Raw genomic sequence first — 24,631 nt, forward strand, 5'->3', positions numbered from 1 at the left:
GACGGCACAAGTAAATGTCTCTCCAAGTTCAGTAAGCATGTAATAATGAGAAACATCAGGTGTTTACCCTCCAGCACATCAGTGATTTCTATGATTTCCTAAGTGATGACGCACCAGTGGAGGAGGGTGATAAGGATCCACTTTACCACACTGGTACTCATCTCTCCAATTCCACCTCACCCTTGTGGAAAATTGGACGTTTTAAGTTTTGCACTATCTAATAATTTCAACTTTGGCCTAAAAACTTGTGAAGTGAGTTATGACTATAAAAACACATTTGATAAGTGTGTCAGTAGCACCAAGGGCCATCTATTAAAGAAACCTCTACTTTTCTGTCCTCACACCTCTTCATAGTACAATTTAAATACATGTTGATTTTGTCTGCTGCCAAAATTGTACTTTATTGCTATGATTGCTTTATAAACATTTTAATGTTCATGTAACTGAAAGTCTTTTTCCTGACACAGGTGACCAACAGACCGCCTTGTTTCCAACAGCATAATTAAGAAGACGCAACTCTGAAGAAACAAGAATTTGGTGCTGAAGGACAGGTGAGTCATATCTTTTAGTATCTTAGAAAAAGCAGCACATACACATCAAGAATAGATCGTTTATTTTCAAAATTCATGTACAGTTCCCTGAAGAAATAATGAGTGACTTATACAAACCGGTTAAGACAGTGGTACAAACCATTTCCCCTCAGTTCATTACATAAGGTTTTTCAAGACAAGTTTTATGGTACAATAGATTTAATGGCACAGATGTGTTCTGTAAAGCTCTTCAGACCAAATCCCACTGGAGATATTGACAATTATACTTAATTCTCTGGAGTAAAGTGACCATGAGACTTGATAACTGAAAACACAGACCCTGTTTAGACCTGGCATTAACATGTGTCTGGGGTGATCGCCACATACGTCTCAAATGACTGCTCAAGTGATCAGATCTCATTTCCCCACTCTCATTGCAAATAAAAGCACATATCATTGTTATTTGCATAGACCAAATACATTGTTTTTAGCCAGTCCAACTGTGAGAGATGGGTCAGTTGTTTATTGTGTAAGTAACAATATGTTCAACATAACTATGGCTGCAACTAATGATTTTCATTATCAGTTGTGTTTTGACTTAAATAGTGCAAATTGTTTCAAACAGACCATGGTAATATCTTCAAATGTCTTGTTTTGTGTGACCAACAGCCCAAAATCCAGAGATTTTCAGCTTACTTTTGTTCAGGAAACAATAAGCAGAGAGGATATTGACAATTATACTTCAGTCTATAGAGTACAGCAACCATGAGACTTAATCACTGAAAACAGAGTGATACAGTAAAAATGCAACAGAAGACACTGTCAAATCAGAAAAATGTGATTTCTTGGGGACAAAGACTAGACAATTTTGTAAAGTAAGTATTATCCCTCATCAAAAACTTCCTTCCGGATTTGAGCACTTGCAGAGAGAAGGTCAGGCTGATAGCAGCTAGTTTAAGAGAGCTCAGAATTCCTCTTCAGCATTGCGACTCCTGGAAGACTTGAGCTGTTTCAGGCGCTCGATGCACTCCTCCACAGTGCGCTCGCCGTGGACTTTGTTATCCCGAGTGCGCACATTCACAGTGTTACTCGTCTTCTCCTTTTCTCCCACCACTTTCCCAAGAAGGCAAACATGCAAAGAGGACAAAAGAAATCAATATCTAGATGGACAGTGAGGAACAGATAAAGGGAGGAAGAGACAGACAGAAAAGTGTGTTGCTACTGACCCAGGATGAAGTTATACTGTGCCAACTGTGCATTTCTGATCTTCTTGTTCAGAGTGCAGCCTGGGTCGAGATCCACATCAGTCATGAAGCCGCTGCTGTGGAATTCCTGTTTGACCTGCCATATTAACCATAGAAACAACCAACCATCAAAAACAGGCAAGTACATTAATTTCCTTTAATCGTTTTAACAGATTTCTACTAATTCTACTCTATGCTGATAAATGCCAGATTAGAGAAAGGGACAGAGAGAAAGAGATAGAAGAGACGGACAGGGAGAGAGACAGCAAGAGAGAAAGAGATGGAGGCAGGAGAGGGAAAAAGAGAGACAGGCTGAAAGAGACAGACAGAGGGGAAGAGAGTCAGCCACAGAGAGGGAAGGAAAACGGTAGACAAGGGCAAAGGAGGGAGAGACAGAAGGAAAAAGAAATAGACTGAAAGGGACAAAGAGACGGGGAAAGAGAGACAGCCAGAGAGAGAGAGGAAGAGAGAAGCAGAAAGGGACAGGGAGAGAGACAGCCAGAGAGAGATGGAGGCAGAAGAGGGAAAATGAGAGACAGAAAGAGATGGAGGGGAAAAAAAGACAGACAGAAAAGGGCAAAGGAGGGAGAGACAGAAGGAAGGGACAGACAGCGAGAGGGACAGGAAGAGATGGAGGCAGAAAAGGAGAGACAGACAGAGGGGAAAAAGATACGGACAGTGAGGGACAATGAGAAACAGACTGAAAGGGGAAGAGAGACAGCCACAGAGAGGGAAGGAAAACAACAGACAGACAGGGAGAGAAAAAAAGCCGCAGAGAGAGACAGCCAGAGAGAAATAGATGGAGGCAGAAAAGGGAAAAAGAGACAGACAAACAGAGACGATGAGAAACAGACTGAAAGGGAGAGAGAGACAGCCACAGAGAGGGAAGGAAAACGACAGACAGACAGGGAGAGAAGCAGAAGGAGACAAGATGAGAGATGGACTGAAAGGGACAAAGAGACACAGACAAACAAGGAAAATGAGAAACTGACTGAAATGGACAGACAGAGGGAGGGAGAGACAGGGAAAGAGACAGGAAGAGATGGAGGCAGAAAGGGGAAAAAGACAAAGAGGGAAAATGAGAAACAGACTGAAAGGGACACAGAGAGAGGAAGAGACAGACAGCAAGAGATGGAGGCAGAAAAGGGAAAGGGAGAAGCAGAAAGAGACAGGATGAGAAATGGAGGGAGAGACAGAAGGAAGGGACAGACAACAAGAGGGACAGGGAAAGAGACAGGAAGAGATAGAGGCAGAAAAGGGAGAAACAGACAGAAGGGAAAAAGACACAGACAGCAAGAGGGACAGTGAGGGACGATGAGAAACAGACTGAAAGGGAGAGAGAGACAGCCACAGAGAGGGAAGGAAAACGACAGACAGACAGGGAGAGAAGCAGAAGGAGACAAGATGAGAGATGGACTGAAAGGGACAAAGAGACACAGACAAACAGGGAAAATGAGAAACTGACTGAAATGGACAGACAGAGGGAGGGAGAGACAGGGAAAGAGACAGGAAGAGATGGAGGCAGAAAGGGGAAAAAGACAAAGAGGGAAAATGAGAAACAGACTGAAAAGGACAAAGAGACAGAAAGAGATAGAGGCAAAAAGGGGCAAAAGAGGGAGAGACAGAAGGAAGGGACAAAGAGACAAGAAGAGATGGAGGCAGAAAAGGGAAAATGTGAAACTGACTGAAAAGGACAAAGTGACAGAGGGAGGAGAGAAACAGACAGAGGAGAAAGGGAGAAGCAGAAAGAGACAGGATGAGAAATGGAGGAGAGACAGAAGGAAGGACAGGGAGAGAGACAGAGGCAGAAGAGGAAAGAGAGACAGAAGGAAAAAGAGAGAAGCAGAGCGAGAGGAAGAGACAGCGAGCGGGAAAACGAGAAACAGACATAGAGGGACAAAGAGACAGATAGGCCGAGAGAGAAAACACAAGTTCAGCACAGCTATAACAAATTCAAAATCAGCTTGGTGTTGAATTTAAGTGCCCGATAGCCTCAGGGTACCATTTGTGCTGTCTCTGTGTCTGAAGTGTGAATATGTACTTAAGAGGCTGAGATCAGTGCTTACCTTCTGAGCGTACTCCTCACAAGTTGGTCCCACAGGTACAACCATCACTTGACGAGGAGAGAGCCACAGAGGCCTGAAAAAGGACAGGACATATTTGCAGTTGGTTGGTAGAAAGCAGCCCAGACACAATCTGTGCAAATATTTACAGCCCAACAGAGTTGAGGTGCATCTATTTGTATCCCATAAATCTCAAAATCATCATCAGTGCCCTGTAACATCTGCAATAAAACAAAATATTAATGTCTGGAGTCCAGTCTTACTTGACAAGTCAACCTTTTAAAATTGATTGTTCACCTACCATTTGCCTCCGTAGTTTTCTGTCAGAATAGCGATCATCCTCTCTACTGATCCCAGGATGGCTCTGTGGATGATCACTGGTCTCTTCTTGTCATCACCATCATGACTACAAAATCATTGGGGGGTGGGGGTGGAGGCAGAAAAGGGAAAAAGAGACACAGACAAGCAGGGAAAATGAGAAACTGACTGAAAAAACAATAAAACACAAAAACAATATTCTATTCGTCATTTCACTCTTACCTGACGAAGCTGAGATTAAAGCGGATCGGGAGCTGGAAATCAAGCTGAATTGTGGCACACTGGTGGTACCGACCAATGGCATCCTTGATCTGAATGTCGATCTGCAATCAAAGGGCACACGGTCAGCAACTGCCATCCTGCTGTTTCACAGTCTAATTACATCATTAGTGCAGTGCAGAGCCCACCTTTGGTCCGTAGAAAGCTCCGTCCCCTGGGTTAAGAACCCATTTCTCCCCAAAGTCATTCAAGCTGTTCTCCAGTTGCTGTAAAAACAAACAATTAATGCTTTGTTACAATATCAGTGGCCAACCAACAAGTAAACAGTGGTGTTAAGCAAAGCTGTATATTTAGACCTGACATTTTCTTCATCTGGAACTAATCACTGAACTGAGAAATGTTAACGTCTCAATAATATTTTATGGTTGCTTGTGGGAGTTAATGAGGTAAGTGAAACATGCAGCAAGATCTGTTCCAGTGACTAGGCCAACTTTACAAGTCACTTTTTGTGTACAATTTTCCACCTTTGTATGAACAAATATTATTCAGAAAAAGTCAGGGCTGAATTTAGAGAATGTTTTCCTCAGAGAAAACTATCCAGATAGGTCAAGCAAATCAGCTGCACAACTTACAAGCTATTAGAATTTTCTTCTTTTTGTTTTCCTTAAACAACTACTATCCCTGTTCTGAGAACTGCAAGTAAGTTAATTACAGCAAGGTGCACCATCATTAGCACATGCAGCCAGTAAGATCTAGTACAATCTCTATACTGCAGTGTTAAAATCCTCTGGCCTCTTCTGTTCATCAGCAACAAACTCTTTAATATTTAAATAGTTACTGTAACAACTTCACTGACACTAATGACATAACACATTAAAAGTAACTTTTTCCAATTGGCAAAAGATACCCTTAAAACTACAAATGAATTGAAAGAAAGAAAGAAATGGAGCCAGTAATAAAGAGTAAGCACTTCAAAATAACATCTGTCTAGTGAATCAGCATGGGTGAGAGGAGTTGAGCATTTTGTGTTGACAAAACAGACAATGCATTTTGAAACTCTAGAACATTTTGACACCCAGCAGCTCGTAGTTGATTGAGATGACAAACCAAACATGAAAACATAACAAATGATGAAGGGGGAAAAGACACATGGCTGGGGACAGTAAGGTGTTTAAAAAAACAAAAAAAAACCATCATCTTATTCTGTGAGACAACAGTTTCCAGAGTGAGAGTGTGTGTCAATATGCACTGCAAATATATTTCACTGGTGAAATAAAACATACCTCTTACAATCAAATGAAGAGAGAAAATCAAGGGAAAGAAAATCTCACCCTACTGTGAAATTCAACACATGCTGCATGACCTTTTCATCTATTGCGAGTAAAGGCTTGCCAGACTAATAAACAAATTGCATGTGCTTCATACACCTGTGCTACTGATAAAACAATGCAGTTTACTTGGGGCACTTTTATCGAACAACTGTCATTTAATACTGAGCTGATTCTTGCTACACCTTAAGAGTGATCCTCACTGTGTTTCATCTAATGCTGAAAGCACCAACCAATAAAAAGTCAGTATCACTCAGTTTAACTCACTCACTCTCATTACTTTGTTAAAGTTAATTTTAATATATTACCTGCTCTTTCCCTGGGCAAATTACATCTGAACCAAAACTGCAAAATGTAACTGGTGAGCTTGATTTGACAGTGATTGCACTGATGTGGATTCTCTGGAGAAGACATTTTTTTCTGCTTCAGAACTGAAGGCAGTTCTACAGAATAAAACCCATTAAAATATAAATGTTCTCTGGGTCTCAGAGAATCTCACTCTTCCATTTTCTGTCTGTGGAGTGTCTCTGTAATTTCCATCTTGATAATATCACCAACATCATCTTAATTCTCCAGTGAGGCTTTGTCTGAGGGTTGTTCACATTTCCAACTATATGAGAGAAACAAGAGGCATTCTGATTACCTTCTCTGCTTGGTCCCACACGTCTGGGTCCCCAAGGAACTTCTCTGGTCGTGTGGAGAGGTTGAGTTTGAAAGTGAAGCCAAATACGTCATACACAGTCCGCAGGAAGTCCAGGCAGCCCTTGATCTCCTCCTCAATCTGGGGTCAAAAAAACAAAATGTAACAGAATCTGTATCATCCATCTGGATATGTCTGCAAGTTTAATTTCTGGACTGATTTCATCTTTGTTTGTTCCGGTATTACTTAAGAAGGAAATTATATGATGCAATCAAACAGTGATCCAATATTTATTTGATGATAAACTGCTCATTTTTCTTTTAGATAACAGAGCCACTGGCAACATTTAATCATAATATAATTGTGTTATATGTTGCCACTGAGTCCCTGTGAGGCAATCATGGACTTTCATCATATGTGATCAATCACAAGTTTAGAGCTAACAACTTGGATGTGAAAAGGGATATATACCACAAAGACAAGAAGAACTGAAAAGAAAGGTAAGTCTCTGCAGAGCAAGTTTTTTTTTAACTTCTTAAACGTGGGACACCATCTGGAGTTACTGATTATAGACTTAATAGTGGCTATAGGGTAAAAACATATCCTCTGCAGTCTGCTCCACGTTTGTTTGATTTTGTAATTTAAAAAACGAAGAGTACAAGATATGCTTTCCAGCTGCTGCAATGAAAGTGAAAAATTAAAATCAAAATACTTTGTGTACAAAGTGCAATCAAATAATTAACCATTCAATCCAAAGCCATTACTGATAAAGAGAAAACAAAATCAGTGGGATCCTGGCTGCAAGTTGCTGTGTCACTACATTTGAACAAACTAATTAAGAAATCTCTTCAGTCTTCCAAAATCCTGTTTGTGTACATCAGTATTGGCAGTGCTCCTCTCTGGTGAGAGGATTTAACATGCAAGTTGCTACATCAGGCTGCAGGCAGCGGCTCGTTGAGTTCTCTCACTTTATCTGAGAGTGTGACAGACTGTTCACCAACAACATTACCTGAATTTATTTAATAAACTGTCCCAGCAGGACACTGATGTACACAGAGCCTTCAAAACTGGGCTACTTTCAAACAGGTATAAATGATTCTCGACAGAAAGCTACTTCCCTGTAAACTCTGTGATAGCTTACCACTGTGTGCTTGTTTTTTGTCTTAATGTTGTTTAACTTGCTTTCAAGTGTTTTGAATCCACTGCATTTTTATTGATCTAAATAGCAAGTGGAAACATATGTCAGAGGTACTGGCAGAAGTATGCGACAATGGAATGAATAAAATCCTGTCAAATATGGGATGAAAATCAATGCAGCACAATCACACACACGGTCTTATTTATTCCATACATTCATCTTTTCTGTCAAAACCTGGCACCTACATTACCAACAATGCAACACAACCACTGACAGTTCAGTGAGAAGCTGATGTAGCCTCTGGTCACTAGCCTCAATTAGCAGTGAGGAGCATGTCCCTTAGGTCTGGTAAGCTCAAATTTCATGTTCCCATCAGACTTACAATACATCTGTTGTGTGAACTAGAGTCAGTGCAGGCCTCACCTGGTCCATGGAGCAGAAGATGTGAGCATCGTCCTGCTGGAAGCGGCGGACACGTGTGAGGCCAGTGAGGGCTCCCGACAGCTCATTCCTGTGTAGGACGCCAAAGTCGGCCATGCGAAGGGGCAACTCTCTCCAGGAGCGTGGCCGGTGATCAAACATCAGACTGATACCAAACACACACAGGCAAAGTGTAAAAAAAAGTGCTAACTTCAACCCAGAATTATCACAATAACTGAAAATTGCTCCACTACTTCAATGCCACTGAAAAAGACTGAATTAAATACTTGATTTAACTGACATCCAACACTTTGACAAAATGTGTTTGCAAGCTCAGTTTCCATTTCAGTGTGATCACCAGAGGGGCTGCCCATGTGGATAGCACAAAGATTGGAACAGTAAAAAGGAGATAAAAGATTTGAATACAAAGAGCTGCAGTCTGGCTCTTAACACTGCAATGCAGCATTCAGCAGTAAAATGAACTGGGTCATTCAACAACTGAAAACATGGCAAGAGCATCAGTCCATTACAAGCTGAGCCGAACTGGATAACAAACTACCGTAGCAGTGAAATATGAAGCTATTTCACAAAGACTGAGTCTACTACTGATAACAAAACCCTCAAGCAACCTCTTATAAAGCTATTCAGGTGTGGTAAAACATTACTTAATGGTTGTCCCCGTTTGCCACGATACTGTTGTTTTTAGTTTTATATATTTTACCAAGGTTAAAATCATTTTCTATTGTGACAACAGTACCCGTTGCCTAATGCTTCCAACAAACAGTTGTTTCTCTGATTACAGATAGAAACCAACTTAAAATATCTATTTCACACTAGAGCAAGACTTGATACACAATGTCTAACAGAAGTGGGTTTGTTTTTCTTTACACTTCATGTGCGAGTTGCTTGCTAAAATCAAAATTATACTTTCAAACATCTCTGAATGAGAGGAAAAGGAGTCCTCACCAGTGTCCAGGGCAGTTCATGGGTTTGAGAGCGAAGGTCTCCTTCTCGACCTCGAAGGAAAACATATTCTCACTGTAGTGCTGCCAGTGGCCAGACGTCTGCCACAGTTTGCTGTTGAAGATGTTGGGTGTCACCACTTCCTGGAAACCCCTCTTCCTGTACTCACTCTGCCAAAGACGGAGCAATGTTTTCTCACACTGAGGATTTCACTTTTAAGACTGTTTTGAGTTACATAAAGAAACTCAGCTTCATAATTCTGCGTGCACATCACAACTACAAACAAATGGTTGAGACTGTTTCTGTCAATACCAGAGGACTCACTGAAATGGTGCATATCCTCTAAAACATACATTACTCTACAAGCAAAGACTAAGGTTTTGAAAAAGCAAAATATCTCTAAGAATGTTTATACTGCTGCACATTCATATTCCAGTTTGTTTACACATTGTGAAAGGGATCTGGGGAAAACTAAAAGGTGCTTTATTGCTCTTTGTGAAGGCATGTTTTCTTTGCCATTAGTTTTAGAATTCAAAACAGACAGCCGATAGCAATAATAAAATAAGATTATTTATTTAAAATCCCGACAGTTACAGACGCTACAAATATTTGGATGTTTGAGGTGTTCTGTCGCTTGTACATCCAGAGCTGTTTTTAAACAGATCTCATTACTCACAGTCTCCTCAGTCAGAAATCTATTTTACCACATTAAAGTGAAATTACTTCCAATGTGCACTGCATTGTGCCTGCTTTGACTGAAAAACAAGAAAGTGAATGAATCATATTGATGTGTGTGGCCCATTATATCAGAGCAGGTGCAAGCTTAAGAGCTTTTCTTCAATGCTGTCAATCAAGTCTTTTTTACATGTTTCGATTTATTCCAAATAAACAGCTATGAATAATAAGTTTGTGTTCAAAGGTTAACTTCTTACTGTGTAAAGTTTTTCTATTACCTGGCCAAAAATGAGATATGTCGTATTGAATAAGCATTAACATTAGAAGTGTCAACATCTATGTCCAGCATAATTTCTGAGGGGAGAGAAGGTAGGGATATTAATTATCCTTTTCTTGTATGTGCATGCACAAGTTTCCGTCCAATAATTAATTTATTTTGGCTGTGGAAACATTTTATATGCTTAGCACCTGGTTTCTGAGACTTGATTCATTAGTCCTTAGTTTTTAGTAATGTGAATATATAAAACCATTATTATCATATAGGCCACCTAAAGTACAAATCTACTCTTCCCTTCTTCCATGGTCTTCCTGCAAATTAAACCTCCTGCCTCATAACCTCAGTCTTCTCTTCTGTATTAAAGTTTAGAGTGAGATGACAGAAAATATCCACTGTAGGTCTGACAGCTCTGACTTACTCTGATGAACTCAATCAGGGAGTTGTAGATGAAGGCTCCCTTTGGCAGGAAGAAGCAGCTCCCTGGACTCAGGTCATGGAAGAAGAACAGGTCCTGCTCCTGAATTAAAAAAAAAAAGAAAAACCTTTTGTTAGTGTGACGTGAAAGAGCCACCACTCGGGCCAAACTGGCTCATCACATAGTTAATGTAACAAGGTTTGTCTGACAACGTACTTGGTCTCCTGCTTAGCTCACTTTTCCACATCTGTTATTATACTGAATGAATGGCATCAACAAACACACCCTTAACTGTCAGTTGATTATAGATATATGTCACTAAAGATACCATTACAGCTTAATAGGTGCTTTCTTAGATTAGTAGCAAACTAACTGAATGCTGCTTTATGCTATGGGTTAATTTTGCCTACTTTTTCTGAGAATAAAATCTTTTTGAGATGGCTTTAAAAGTATGGATTATGGACATCAACTCATCTGCTAACCGACAGCCTCTTCACATTTCAGTACATACCCGGCCCAGTTTGCGGTGATCTCTGTTCTTGGCATCCTCCTGAAACTTCTCCCACTCTTTGAGCATTTTGGGGTCAGGGAAGGAGATCCCGTAGATCCTCTGGAGGGTTTCCATGTCCGCCTTTCCCTCCCAGTACGTAGACGAATTCTAGCACACCACAAAAGGAGTATGTTAGCTATCATCACTCTTTTGGGTGCATCAATTCCCTGGAGAGTAAAACATAAGGTACCTTGGCTCTGGAAATGGGGACAAATGTGCTTACTGCCAGACATTTAGGGCACAGACTAGGGTACTTGAAATCTTATCTGGTTTAATCAACAATAAACCAACATATACTATAACCACTTTGCTATACATAATGCACAACTGAAAACAAACAGGCTTACCTTGTGGATCTTAAGTGCCTTGATTTTCCCGGTGTGTCTCACATGAGGCCCCCGGCACAAGTCAATTAAAGGACCACACCTGAAGTGTGCAATAAATATTATTTTAAAATGCCTCACAATAACCAGTCATGTTTAGGATAAGGCTAGCAGTACTCTAGACTGTCACTGTCAACAAATCCCATAAGAAGGCCAAAAGGAAAGACACATTAGCCCATCTTTCAACTTTTCCCCACCCCATCTGACAGCCCCAAGCCCATTGGTTACTACTGAAGACATACATATGTAAAAATACATATATACATATTTAAAAAAAAAAAAAAAAAAAAGGTTACACATACATTCCTCCATTCTGAAAGGAAAAACTATTTCCTTAAACAACTGGGCACTGTAGTTTTCAACAAACACAGATGTTAAGTTTAGTGGGCACTATTTATTTATTTGGTTAGATAATGAAGATTTCCCTCAGCAGGATGGTCTATGAGTGACTCAAAATAAACTACAGGGCCCATGTTCATTGTAATGAAGGATCATGTCACCAAGTGCAATGGTGAGGCTCATTTATATGTCTCAATAGTTTCTGGACACAACAATGGAGCTCTGTGGCACAGGGTAATGAGCTGTATTAGGCTTTGAATGCACATAATATTTATTAGTCTGATCAATTTTGGTCTTTTCATTGGATTTGCTGACAATAAGAAAACCAGAATAATCAGAATTATTTTTCAAAAATGAAAACGTGTACAAGCACAGAAAGTGGGCTCACCTGTATACTGTGGTAGTGGGAGTGGTGACTTTCTCATTCAGAATGCGGCACTTAAACTTGTTGTACTGTAAAGAACCCAAGGTGGTTTAATAAGTTCTGGTACCAAAGCAATGCTCCTTACAGCTTTTTTTTCTTTTTTGTATATATTGTCTGTGTGTTAGTTCTTTAAGATACCTTGAACATTTCCAGCAAAGTCTCCTTCTTTATCTCTAGCCTCTCAAATGGCTGCTTCTCCTTGATTATTTTCTTGCACAAGTTTTCCAGACATGGGAAGTCATTGCTCGATACACCCCTGTCCAAAACATCAATAGATAAGCAAAACAGGAACAGTACATTCAACAATGACTTTCTTACTTAGAAGCCCGCATTAATATGCAAACTGCTTCCAATTGCTAAATTTAGTCTGACACAGTTACTAGAGGGCATCATGGATGTGACCAGACCTTTTTTTACACCAGTTCTTTGACTTCCAGGAACTGATAACCTCTGCCAAGCATGGGCAAATACTTTTAAGTCCTTGGCTTTAGGGTTTGAGCAATGTCAAAATATTCTTGCAAAAAACAGTCTTCAAGAATCCCATTAGCATAAAATGACTTCATTATAGAGGTTGTAGAATTAATTAGACAGCACTCCTCACGCTCTCCTGTAGCCTGAAGCAGGGAGAAATGCATCTGTTTCAGGGAAAGGTCAAGTGAAAAAGTTGTTTACGAGGAGGAGGTGTTCAAATTTCTAAGGGTGTCTCAACACTTTCAAAGCTCCACTGCAGTAATCTCTACTTCTGTGTTTTGAATAGGTATGCTTTTAGGCTTCCAATCTCATAGATATTGAAAGATGTCATTTTAAATCCACACCCAAGAAAATCCAGCTAGACGGCATTAGTGTCATAACAATCCACACGTTTTGTGTTTGCTACCTGCCTCAGACACTGAACCCGACTGACAGCTGCTAAGCCTTGAGGTACACACCAAAATAACACCGAGAGCTGACTAACAACTAATTATACAGACAAATCTGAACCCAAAGCCTGTGCGACTCACTCATTGTTCTCCAGGAACATGTCGTAGTAGAAGCCGCTCTCAATGGGGGGACCGTAGCAGAGGCAGCCTCCATACACCCTCTCCATTGCTTCACCCATGATATGAGCACTAGAGTGCCAGTAAACCTAAACAATATACAAAAAATATTGTCCAATCAGAGTCCAGTCCATTACTTTGTGTTTATTAAGAATGAGAAATATGATGGAAAATAAAGACTGTTGTCCTTAATGTCTGTGCAAATATTAGTCATTCTCTGAGCAGCAAAATTTGTTAAAGCCTTCAAGAACATACAAACAACTTAAACATGGTATCTCACTTCTCCTGAATTCTGACAATATAAAAGATGTTAAAAGTATGCTAAATGCACCATATGCTGACAAAAGGTACACTGGAAAGTAAATTGATTAACATTTCACATTCCATTAGTGTAAGTACTTAACAATCTTAGCTGAGAAATGGCTCAGGACTGTCCAGGACAATGACACTCAAACTGGATTTTTTTTTAAAGGAACAAGCCTCATTATTCTCTTAGAGAGACCAGTTGCTGTCACTTTTATGGCAGTGCATGATTGCAGCTATTTTTTATATTCTCACATCTCCTCTTAATGTCTTTGTGGCAAAGACACTTGGTGGATCACAGAGCTTTGAGGTTTATTATTGATTGTAAACCTCTCAGTCATCACTTTAACCTTACATGCCCAGGCACCTTGACCTAACTGCATATCAATAAGACTGAACAAACCCTTCAAGATGTTGCATACTCTTAAGTAACCATTGGTTTTGTTAAAATCATTGGACACTGAGAAAATCCAAAAAAGTAAATTAACATCATAGCTTGTGACAAAATAGTGCGTGTGGGATACAATTTGTAGCATATAAAAATATTTATTATTCTGAGTTCTCAACTGTTTAATTTTGGGAAAATCTAAAGAACTGTTGTAATTAGTTCTCTATGTATGTTCTATATAAAATATACTCCAAATTAGTTACTAAGTACAACAAATGTATTGAGTATAATTTTTGGTGCTCAAAAGGAGCCAACTGTGCATCAAGAAGAATTTACTATACTACAATTCCCCTCTATTAATCCATAGGGGGAAAATATCTGAATCTACATTTACCTATACATGCACTTATACACATTGTGTTAGAACAGGGCTGAGGTGTACTTACAGCTTGAGCTTCCTCATCATCAAACTTGAGCAACTGAAGGCTGCAGTCATCCTCCAGAGGTCTGTCTAGGTCCCACACAATATTGTTCACTTTGGCAATCACTGTGTTGTCAGCAAGGCCTTGACTGGACAGAAAACATCAAATATTCTACATCAAATTGACAATTTTAGAAAATAAGAACAGACTTACGGGCTTTTAATGTTTAAAGACACCAGCCATATACACCCATGAACAAATTACAAGTGTGTGGAGCAACACTGGCTTCCACTCTTACAACGTGGTGGTAGAGCTCCTGACATTTCCTCAAGTTTTCTTCTGTGTTTACTGTGCAGTCTGTTCATGTGCCCCGTGGTTATCAACTTTTAATCTCTGTTAACATACTATTATCACTTATTGTATATTGGGCTATGTTGGTAGGGAGCTAATTTCCCATCTTTACCACAGCAGAGTTTCCTCTACTTTTAATACTAATGAGGTGTTATTGTCTAAGCATTTTCTTGTCTTCAGTGGACAGTCTTAGGTTGGCGGGTGTCATTTTGAATTACTGTTTTCATAATGTGGGTGTTGTTAAGTCTTTTTACACTGTTAGGAATAATTACAAGCTGTACTAATAAACTTGACAGTTAATCTTTGGAAATTCTTGAAATACCCTTGAGGTTTTCCTTTCTTTTTTTAAGCTACATGAAAGTGAAGTGCCACATCTACAAACAATACAAACTTGCATCTAGACAGACAGACATCGTTCCTATCATCACACTGACCTGATTCCACAGGCCACCTGGTATGGTGTGGTCTTCCAAGACTCAGCCTCCACCACCTTTCCATCGGGCAGGGTCACCTTGATGGCTCGGCTATTGTTTGCAGCCCTCTCTGCCATCAGAGTGTCATGCTCGGCTTTCAGCTTTGTGTACAAAGTAAGGCGCTCTTCGATGTACTGAGGTGGTGGTGACAGCTGGACAAAAACAAGAGAGGTGTGAGTAAATGGGGGGGGGGGGGGGGGTAGTCAGTAATGCTGTCACTGTGGATAAATTTCATCTGATGTTAATCTGTGCAAATTGCTAATGCCTCTCTTCATTGTTGTTGATAGTCTGATGTGGTTAGACATCAAACTGTGACAGCTACACAGAACACAGAAATGTTTTGTTTATATATAACAAAAATCAGTACAAAGCAGTTACAGCACAAAATGCAGTCACTACACTGACAGTGGGAGCTAATCTCTAAACTTGATATTTACAGTACATGATGAAGCCTGCTTAAATATTTATTGCTTTGAAAATTAATTGTAGCAACCTAGTGTTTCCCAGATTAATATGTGGCTAGATGTCACAACAGTCACACAGACAAACACAGATAATCATGGACCTGCTGCATAAAAAAAATTAACTCCCCCCACCCTCCCTCACACCTACACACTCCCACACAGGACTGCTCCCTACTCAGGAGTTCAATACTATTGCTGTGCAATACCACAACACAAAGTGCAATATATTTAATATTTAGATTTTTATAGTATTTTATATATAGCTGTTCTTCCTTGTATACCTATTCATTTTTAGCAACATTCTATTTTCATGTACAACACTGCTGCTGTTCTATTTCTGCACTATTCAAGCCAAGGCAATGGAATTTCATACTGATGTGCACTGTATGGTGTAAATTTGAATGACAAAGTCTGTCTAAGTCTAATAACCACTATTAGATGCATGAGCATACAATGACAGATGTACACAAACACTGGACATACAGAATGATTTATGTTCTTCTAAAACAAGCAGTCAAAGTAATGTCTAATAGTACATACATACGATTTAGCAACTCACCTCCACCCTCCCTGGAGAGACTCCAGCGGCCTTAGCTTTCTTCTTTCCTCCATCTTTACTGCTTTCAGTTCCACCCTTTTCAAAAATCACATCATGAGGTTCACAACTTAGTTTCATCAACAAAGTGCATGACAGTCAAGTTTAGTATGAAGCTGGTTCAGACACAAATACAAACTACACACTACTTATATTAAGATGGCAAACTCGCACACTTGCTCGATACTTGATATAACAATGGTAACATACACTGCTAATGCTAGACACTGGGAAACACTAACACTACGCAAAATCTCTTAATTCAAAGAGGCCTGGGTATATGTAGCCTATAGTCCATAAAAGAGTGTGACTCTGAGGTAAATCCAGTAAGTGATCCAGTAACAATTTATAAATGGCTCACGCCATCTGACAGCGTCCTCCCAGTTAAAACCACTTGAGTAATTGTTAGAAATATGTCGAGTACAAACCCGCTTGGTCCACTTAGCGTGTGCCGATGTAAATAGAGAACATAGGTGACTCGTACAAGTTTTTTAAATACTGCCTTAACGTGTGTGCGGGCCTATGATAAGCAGAGAAACATTTAATTTCCAGAATTTTGAGTTTAGTTTGGAGAGAGGCTCTCTCCTACAAGGTATGTTTGCTAAACCAACTAGCCGGCTGCGCTTGCTTAATTGCAACGTGGCACAAGTTGCCACCTAAACAGATTAAAAGACAAAATAAATAAATCAGTGCTTGTGTTACCTTGAAAGAGGCATTTTCGGTAAAGCAAACATAACGTTACCGGTAAAAGCTAGCTAGCCTTAACGTTAGCACCACATTGCTGGTAGCTACATGGCAGCATGAATCTGACTGGTGGCTAGGCTAGCTGCTAGCCAGTTCGCTAATTTGGCTTAAATTGAGCCGGTAAGGAAAGTGAAGTATCACCTTTTTACCCTCGTCCACTTTCAGTTCGCTCATTTTCTCCACGACCGTCTGTTCAGCCATAACAAGTGCAAAGCTACCTCACGTTTAGAGATAACTTATGCGAAGAGAAATGTGTACCGTATGCAGTGAGGGTGCCGGGTAAGGTGTTGAAGGCTTACGTTTCCCGGATATTGCGATTCTGATGCAACGTTGCGGAGGTGGGCGGTGCTATATCTGACAGAGGATAACTCCAGTTGTTAACCAGATCCGTTCATGCAATAAGTGATATTGTTAAACCAAACATTTATTGAGTCAATATTATAAAGCTGTTTTCTTTTGTATTTGAACCCTGTGAAAGATTGTGCATTTACACCAGAAGCCCATCATTCATATAGGCTAGGCAAAGTTTCTTATACAGATATATGCTACCAAGCCTAAAATATGTAAATTAATACACTGTAATAAGGCCTAATAATCATTTGTTTCTAAATAATGCTCGATAACTCGAGCATTATTTAGAAACTTATTTATGGCTACAGTGGTTTGTGCAACTTTTCTTTTCTAATTCTTGAAAACTGAAATGAATTAAAAGTTTTCTTCTTTTTCAAGTAGTCACCCAGGCTGGATTATCAACAGCAACTACCCAGGGGCCCCAGCTTTACTCCATATAATTCAGATTTACATAATGAAATTTGTCAGGTATTTGCACCACTGTAGAATATCAACTATGTTGTGGTCCTTCATCCTCCATCTTGCAGGGAGAGAAAAATCTAGTTTTAAGACATAATTGTTGCAGTTTTGTCATGTGGTCATTTGTTTGTTTTTTATCAAATTGCTTCTCTTTTTTTGTGTGTATCAGGTAATAAACACACAGAGCCTCGGGCAAAGTGGTGTCATTCCATCATAGATGTACTGTGAGGCAACAATCAACAGTTATTTTTTATTATCAATATATCTGACAGTTACTCTCTTCAATAATGTATTGATTGTTTAGTGTATGAAATGTGAGAGTAGGGAAAAATGCTCAGAATTATTTCCTGGAGCCCGAGTTAACACTTGAAAACCTGAAGATGATGAGCTGTTATTATTGAATATTATATGTATTATTTTATTATATATTATAATATGATATTATATTATATATTATAATATTATGAATACTGACAGCAGGGCAGGCTTATACTTTAATTTCGTAGAACCATATGTATGCAAGCTGAGCACCTTATTTCACTGTTTAACAACCAGAGATGTGGTTTAAATCAGGGAAATCACCTGCTGCTGTGAGTAAAACCTGGATACACACAGTGCTCAGCGGCACATACAGCAATTTAGATAAAAGAATAATAATAATAAGAAAGTAAGTCATCTCATGTTCCTGTGTGAAATCACTGGAGTTTTCTAAATGAAATTATTGCTGACATATTGGTCTGAAGTATGATTTCCCTCTGTTAAGCATCAGGTGATTTTCCATGCACCACCCACCTGCCCTTGAGGCTCGTAGCTAGTGTTGTCAGCAAGTTTTACAGTTCCATTCTGACAGAGCTACTTTTGACAATAAAACCATTTGTGAAGTGGTAAGAGAAGAAAGTAGGGATCATCTCTGTAGTCTAAAATCCAGGAGCAAATGGGGGTCTTGATACCCACTGTTTTGCCACCAGCAGCTGGTTTCAGTTGAACATTCTGTTGCTAGTAGCAACCACTACTGCCACAGTTCCATGTCAGTTATAGTTTTATGATATCTAATACTGATGGTAGGTCCCTCTTGGTGAAAAGAACTACAAACTGTTGGCAGAATGACCATAAATGCACCAACTTAGTTACATTATTACATCAAAATAATCAAAATTTCTTCCCAGCATGACGGTCAATTCATTATACAGGTTATACTTTTGTGAATCCAGTTTTCTAGTTCAACCTTTACTGGAAGTGTTGAGCTCGCTGCACACTGTAGCTGTGCAACTACCTGAACAGTGAGGCCACATATGAAAATTTCCTCAGGCACTCAGGAAAGATGGTGTTGAATGCTCAGATGAAATCTGTGTGTGTTCTTGGACCCTAGAGTACATGGACTTCATTGTGTGTAAACTCCTGTTGGTTCATAAAGGATATGAGGCAGGGTATGATATGAGGTAAATAAAAACTATGCAGTTGATGTGAAAATCCCCAGGCTGTGGTTATTGGTTGTTTAAGATGATTCTGAAATATAAATTAGTGCAGTTTGGGGCCTTTTGCTGAAGCTGTAGATGTCACTGAATGCTGTTGTTCAGTAGTGCAGAGAGTCTAAAGCTGGGGTCATTTGGTCTGGGTCTAGGGTACAGTTTTGCTTTCACTCGTTAAAATAAATTTTCTGTATCTAATTTGGACTCCTAATGATGAGAAAAGACTGGGTTTGTAAAACTCATGAAGGCAGGATCAAAGAGGCCTTTATACACAAACAAGACAGAAATTTTGTGGAGTTGTTTTCAATATGTGAACCAAGTGAAGGCATTCTTTTATCTCCAGCTCTGTCTGCATCAGGTTTGCCTTTTTAATATCATACATTTTCTGTTATGCATTTCTTAAAAACATTTCATCTCCTTATGTGCTGAGTTTAATTGCTTTTAATTGATTTTTTTTTAAATGATAGAAACCTAATTATAAAACCCATATTCTTGGTGTGTTGTTGCTTACATGTCCAACATATTCACAATAAAGTACTGGTAGGTTTTAAAAGAAAATCTTTAATCAGACGAACCACCTTATCTACACACATAATTTACACTCACAATGCATGCATAATCAAAATAACAAAGAACACATTAGCCTTGTTGCTGATTAGAATCATATCGCTGATTGCTCTGCTTACTGAGAGAGTATCTGAGGTTATGTTTGTCCTTTATTTTCTTCCTGCCTTGGCTAAAGGAGCCAGACTTCAGACAACGTGTGCATTTCAATTATAGTTGAACAGTGGTTTTAAACTTCTGACACTCTCCAAGGGAATAAAGAAGAAGCTGCAGCTCACCGTGCTATCCTGCTGTTCTCGGCTTGTTGTGAAGAGAGGGAAGTCTTGAATAATTAACCTTCAAGCACTTGAAAAGTGAAGCACTATGTTCTATTTCTTGGCTCTGTATTAGGCCCTGAACACTGTTCTTCTTCAGATTCACAGTGTGGTTGATGTATAAGGTTAAACCAAAAGCAACAGAACTACAGCAAAATGTTTAAACATGTATTTTGAATGTTTGACAATAAGCATCCATTTCTTATGTAGGACAATAATAAATAATAATCACATTACTGAATGTAATGTTCTTATTCTAAAAGTAGTAATAGCAGGCTGAGATTTAACTCTGTAAAACAAACACTTCAATAAGTTACTGACTTAATAATTCATGATGAGAACTAGTAATTCGTAAAATACTACCACTCTCTTTTTCCGTAAATAAAGAAGAGCATAAAAGCAGAAAAAGGTGTGAGATAAAAAGTGAAAAGGGGGATGCATTATTATTTATAGTGAGCAAGTTAAAAAAGAATGTTGCAGAGGCAAAAACTCTGTAAAACTGGATTTATTCAGGGAGCCCCTGCTGTTGTAGGGATAAGATTTATGTGCCATATCTACAGTCATTCTCTAATTATTTGGAGATATTCTGAATATTTTATAACACTAGCCATTAGGTGTCAGTAGAGAAACCTTGCAAAAGACAAACCTAAGTCTGGATCCAATAGCAGCCAGTCTCAAACACTCTGCTTTCTGCCTACAGTTTGCACTCCCCCACAGTTCAGCAGCTGACATTGTCACCTCCCTCACTGAAGTTTTGATATAGCCAGCATTTGTCTACAGGCATCTCTGGAGAGAGCAGCACAGAGCTCCTGCCTCGTTCACTCTGCTCCACATTCAAAGGAAATTGCAGAGGCGAATACATGATGGGATTTGTTCCAAATGCATCATAAATATTTTATTCCTCCATGGTAAATTATTTTTTTCCAATACAGAGTCTATGAGATCAACATCTGCTGATACTATCTGTCACACATGAAACATTTCTCAATTTACTGGGGAATACCTCTTGATTAAAGAATTTATAAACGTTACTGGCTGGGGAGGCCCAATTAAAACAACCCCACCCAAATCCAACATCCACAAAGCTAAGCTAAGCCTTAAATCTGTGATGCAACACAGACGCAAAATCTGGAGTTTTAAAGAATGAATGGAGATAGATGATGAGACTAGCTATGGGAGCAGGAAGATGTTTTTTCAAGTTCAGGCCTCTTAAGAGCACCTCATGAGGGTCATCAACACCTCACAAGCAATCCCAATTTAATAATATAGGTCTGTAAGTAAAAGCAATTTTACAACCTGGTCCAAATAAGCCGGATGTGTTCCTGGTCCAAGGGCAGGCACGAGTATGAAAAATCACTGGCCTTCAGCTGCCCTCCATACTGGAAAAGGATGACACCGGGTCAGAGACAAGGGCAGGGAGGATCACCGTTCGACCCGACCAGGCAGACAACCATCTGCTGCAAAATCCTTTATGAGATGGTGCAACCCTCCCCAAGCTCTTCCTGAGAGGAGTCACACTACTCCCACCAGCAGTCTAACACTCATCCTCAATACACACACGTGTACACAATTTCATTTCATCTCTCATCGCAAATCAGTTTGTCTGTGTGAAACCTGCTAGTATTTCTGTACTGTCATTATAATTGCCCAAAGCATTTTCTCGTAATGCATGTATTATCACAATGTAAATTTAAACCTTTCCAATTATGAGTCCTTTGGCTGCAGATTCAAAGATTTTTTATTTATTTATTTCCTTTGTCTCATTCAACTATGTGCTAATTATGTCATCACAGAAACACCACCAAGGTAGACTACTGTGTGCTTAAAGACATTGTGTTTCTGTTTGTAAAAGCAACAAAAATCTGAATATGGTATTTAGCAAGGCACAAAAAATACGTTCTATAGAGTTTTCCAGAACATGTTCAGTATTATTTACATTCAAAAACTAATGAGGAAAAAACAAAGCTGGAGTGCAGAACAAAAGACACATTTTCTACATTACTGCTGAACTGTTCCCAAACCAAACAGTGTATAATATGTTAGTAAATGTGCTTTTTCTGTGATTTTAGGTACCAATTCTACCAGGTTCAGTTTATTTGAGTTTAGTTAAAACTTGCATATGGTTATGGTAATCTATCACCACATAAGAATAGAAAGTTGGCCTTAGTTGAAAGTCTGTTCTTGTGTTCTTAGCTCAGGGATCTGAGATGTAAGAGTTGGCTGTTACGCTACATTTTCCAAATACACAAAATTAGCACACAAGAGTGAATTATGTGAATTTGAATACTCCATATATCACAACTGATGGTGATCAGCAGCCAACTGTTAAATGTTCTTATTTTACAACAATCCAATTCATTTCTTTTATTTTGGTTTTTAATAGATAGTTATAGAACATTTACTTTCATCTATCAATATCCAAATGATGGTGTATCACTTTCAACAAACAATATAAATCTGTGATTATTCATCTTTCTTTATGAATAATCCTATACTCAAAGCTCTTCACATTGTATGAATACAAATAACAACACTTGGATGGGTTTTCTGATCTGCATCATCCCACTGTTACCCACTCCTCTCCACAACACACGCACACATGCAGACACTGGCACATAGATTCTGTTTTGTAGGTCGTTCGCCTTCCTCTGCTGAGCTTCCTGCAGTGTTTCTGGTTCAGACAGAGGTGCTCCCTTTGAGTCGAAATTCAAATACTCATGCACATGAAACAGCTCTGACAGCAGTCAAATGAAGCACAATAAACAGGGGAGAAAAATATGTTCTCAAAAGTGTTTTAGCACTGAGTTCGACTTGGTTTTTTTTTGTTTTTACTCAAGGTGAATCACTCAAATGAAATGTTCCCCTACTTAACAGTAAAATGGCATGAAGCAAGTATTCTGCTATATTGAGCTTACCCATTCCAGTGCCATCTATTTAAATGTAGATACACTAGAAAATGAGAAATCTGGTGTGCCAGTCTGCATATGGCAAAAACAAATCATACACTATATCATTAAAATTGCAGGCACATTTCTGTGGGCACTATTTCTTCAAAGCATGAGCATGGGTCAAATTCCAGGCAGATGGTAGGGGGTCCAGATTATACTGCTTAGACTGCCTTCTCTGCATTGCCACATAATGTCAAATACACCAAGGGAAGGCTTTAGTAAGTCTGCCTTTTCCAAACCCTCTGTACTGCCAGGGGAGAAAGTAAAAAGCAGAAGCAGAATTGAAAAAAAAATATCAAGGCGCTGAGCTTCTTTTTCCTCTCTGCTTGCATCTTAGTAAGAAATGAGCATTAGTCTATGTGGAAGACAATAAAATCTACATCACATCACATCACATCCAGAAGAACATTTATTGGCTTCTTCCCACAGCCAGGGGTGATGGCAGATCAACTGGTTGTGGTTAGTTTGAGGGAGAGAGACAGAGGAGGAGGGAGATAGAAGGATTAGGCTTGAATCTGGTCCCTTATCATTCAGTTCAGTCTGCTGGCTCAGCAGCAGTAAGCAAATTGAAACTAACAGGATCTGCCGTAGCTACTACCTCTTCACAGTAATATGTGAGCCAAGCCGGGCCTGACTGTCATTAGAGGATTACACTTTATGTCCTCTGCAATGCCAAAGGAATCCTGATGTACTTAAAGGAACAACCCTACCCAAAACAAAAATCACTTTTAACACTTGTTAATATGAGTATATCTCCCCTGAAACTGGAAGCCAAGAATCTTGAGCTTTTAGAAGGACAGTGGTTTTGTTTTTAAATTTAATTTATTACAGTGCTGTAGTTTTCAAACTGAAAGCATAATCGTACCTCCGGAAATTCTCCCAGGGTGCTACTTATTCTGCTATTCACTGATTTGCATCATGACTACGCAGTCATGAATCAGATTCATTGATCTGTCCATTTATACAACCATCAAAGCCCGTGATGGCCTGTATTGTAAGTAGCCGCTGTTAATGTGAGAGCTATCTGAATAAGGGTCACTTACTTCACTCCTATTGGCTTGTATAATTCACACCAAAATAGATCCCCTAACAAAAGGTACTACATTACACAATAGTGAAAGGAAGTTAAACTCATTTTGAACTCCAAACATGCATTATACTGAGTTTATTCACTTCAATAGAGGGATAAGCCCTCTGAGATGAAATAGCTCATTAGAAGCATAAAAACAAGGAAAAAAAAAACTTAATCGACCTAGGCTTCAGCACGACTTTCTCTCTGAGTCACTCCCACATCTTTGGTGAGTACTGTATAAGAAAGCCTCAGTGATCCACACAGGTAAGCTGTATTAATCTCACAGGTTCTCATTTCATTTTACAAATTGAAAAGTGTCCAGCAAGATCCGGAAAGCTCATACATTCTTATGGGGAGTGTTAAACAGAATATTTGATTTTCTGCCTTACAAGAACAGCCAAACAAACATATGGAACTTTTTGGGGAGTTTCTCTCTCCTGTCTGATAGAATTTAAATTGTGTATGGTGTCAATCACTTGTTCCCTTATAATCTCCTAGCAATGCTTATTTTACCATGCCTAATTTCCCTTGCCTTTTCTAACATTTAACAGTACAATACTGCCTACAAATCCTAGGCTTTGTCCATGGTCTCAGCTTTTGTTTTTTGAAAGATAAGGTATTTTATGCCTTTATTTAATAGTGGAGAGGAAATGTGGGGGAAAAAAGTGGGGGAATGGTCTGGCCACCAGGGAAACAAACTGAGGACTCTCTATTGAGAGCATTTGTGCTGATGTTGTCAATGTCATATACC

At 39.2% G+C, this 24,631-nt stretch overlaps 1 protein-coding gene and 1 long non-coding RNA gene across 2 annotated transcripts in view; one reads left to right on the plus strand and one right to left on the minus strand.

Annotated features, from left to right (window-relative positions):
- Positions 1 to 775, plus strand: part of LOC108881468 (uncharacterized) — a 103,558-nt gene extending 102,783 nt beyond the window's left edge. The window contains exon 3 of the long non-coding RNA XR_001960619.2: positions 468 to 775. This is a non-coding gene — a long non-coding RNA (uncharacterized LOC108881468). The remainder of the gene's footprint in view (positions 1 to 467) is intronic.
- Positions 597 to 17,014, minus strand: tars1 (threonyl-tRNA synthetase 1). Its single transcript, XM_018672908.2, has 19 exons — positions 16,845 to 17,014; positions 15,924 to 15,998; positions 14,862 to 15,052; positions 14,101 to 14,224; positions 12,928 to 13,052; positions 12,065 to 12,182; positions 11,891 to 11,955; positions 11,128 to 11,206; positions 10,742 to 10,888; positions 10,234 to 10,332; positions 8,867 to 9,033; positions 7,904 to 8,066; positions 6,346 to 6,483; positions 4,563 to 4,640; positions 4,378 to 4,478; positions 4,139 to 4,243; positions 3,841 to 3,913; positions 1,757 to 1,871; positions 597 to 1,643 (listed from the first exon to the last, which is right to left on the minus strand). Exons 1-19 carry the CDS (start codon positions 16,902 to 16,904, stop codon positions 1,495 to 1,497), a joined length of 2,172 nt encoding a protein of 723 aa, XP_018528424.1. The 5' UTR covers positions 16,905 to 17,014; the 3' UTR covers positions 597 to 1,494.
- Between the last annotated feature and the right edge of the window lie 7,617 nt (positions 17,015 to 24,631).

The sequence above is a fragment of the Lates calcarifer genome, linkage group LG13, assembly GCF_001640805.2.
Source record: "Lates calcarifer isolate ASB-BC8 linkage group LG13, TLL_Latcal_v3, whole genome shotgun sequence".
Taxonomy (NCBI): Eukaryota; Metazoa; Chordata; class Actinopteri; family Centropomidae; genus Lates; species Lates calcarifer.

Bases quoted from the DNA above. Each gene is read 5' to 3' on its own strand.
- tars1 (XM_018672908.2), bottom strand. From the start codon at position 16,904: ATGGCTGAACAGACGGTCGTGGAGAAAATGAGCGAACTGAAAGTGGAC. The intron at 14,225-14,861 runs GTCAGTGTGATG...TTTTCTGTCCAG, and splicing joins CAGGTGGCCTGTGGAATCAG to TCAAGGCCTTGCTGACAACA. The intron at 12,183-12,927 runs GTGAGTCGCACA...TGTTTTGGACAG, and splicing joins ATGTTCCTGGAGAACAATGA to GGGTGTATCGAGCAATGACT.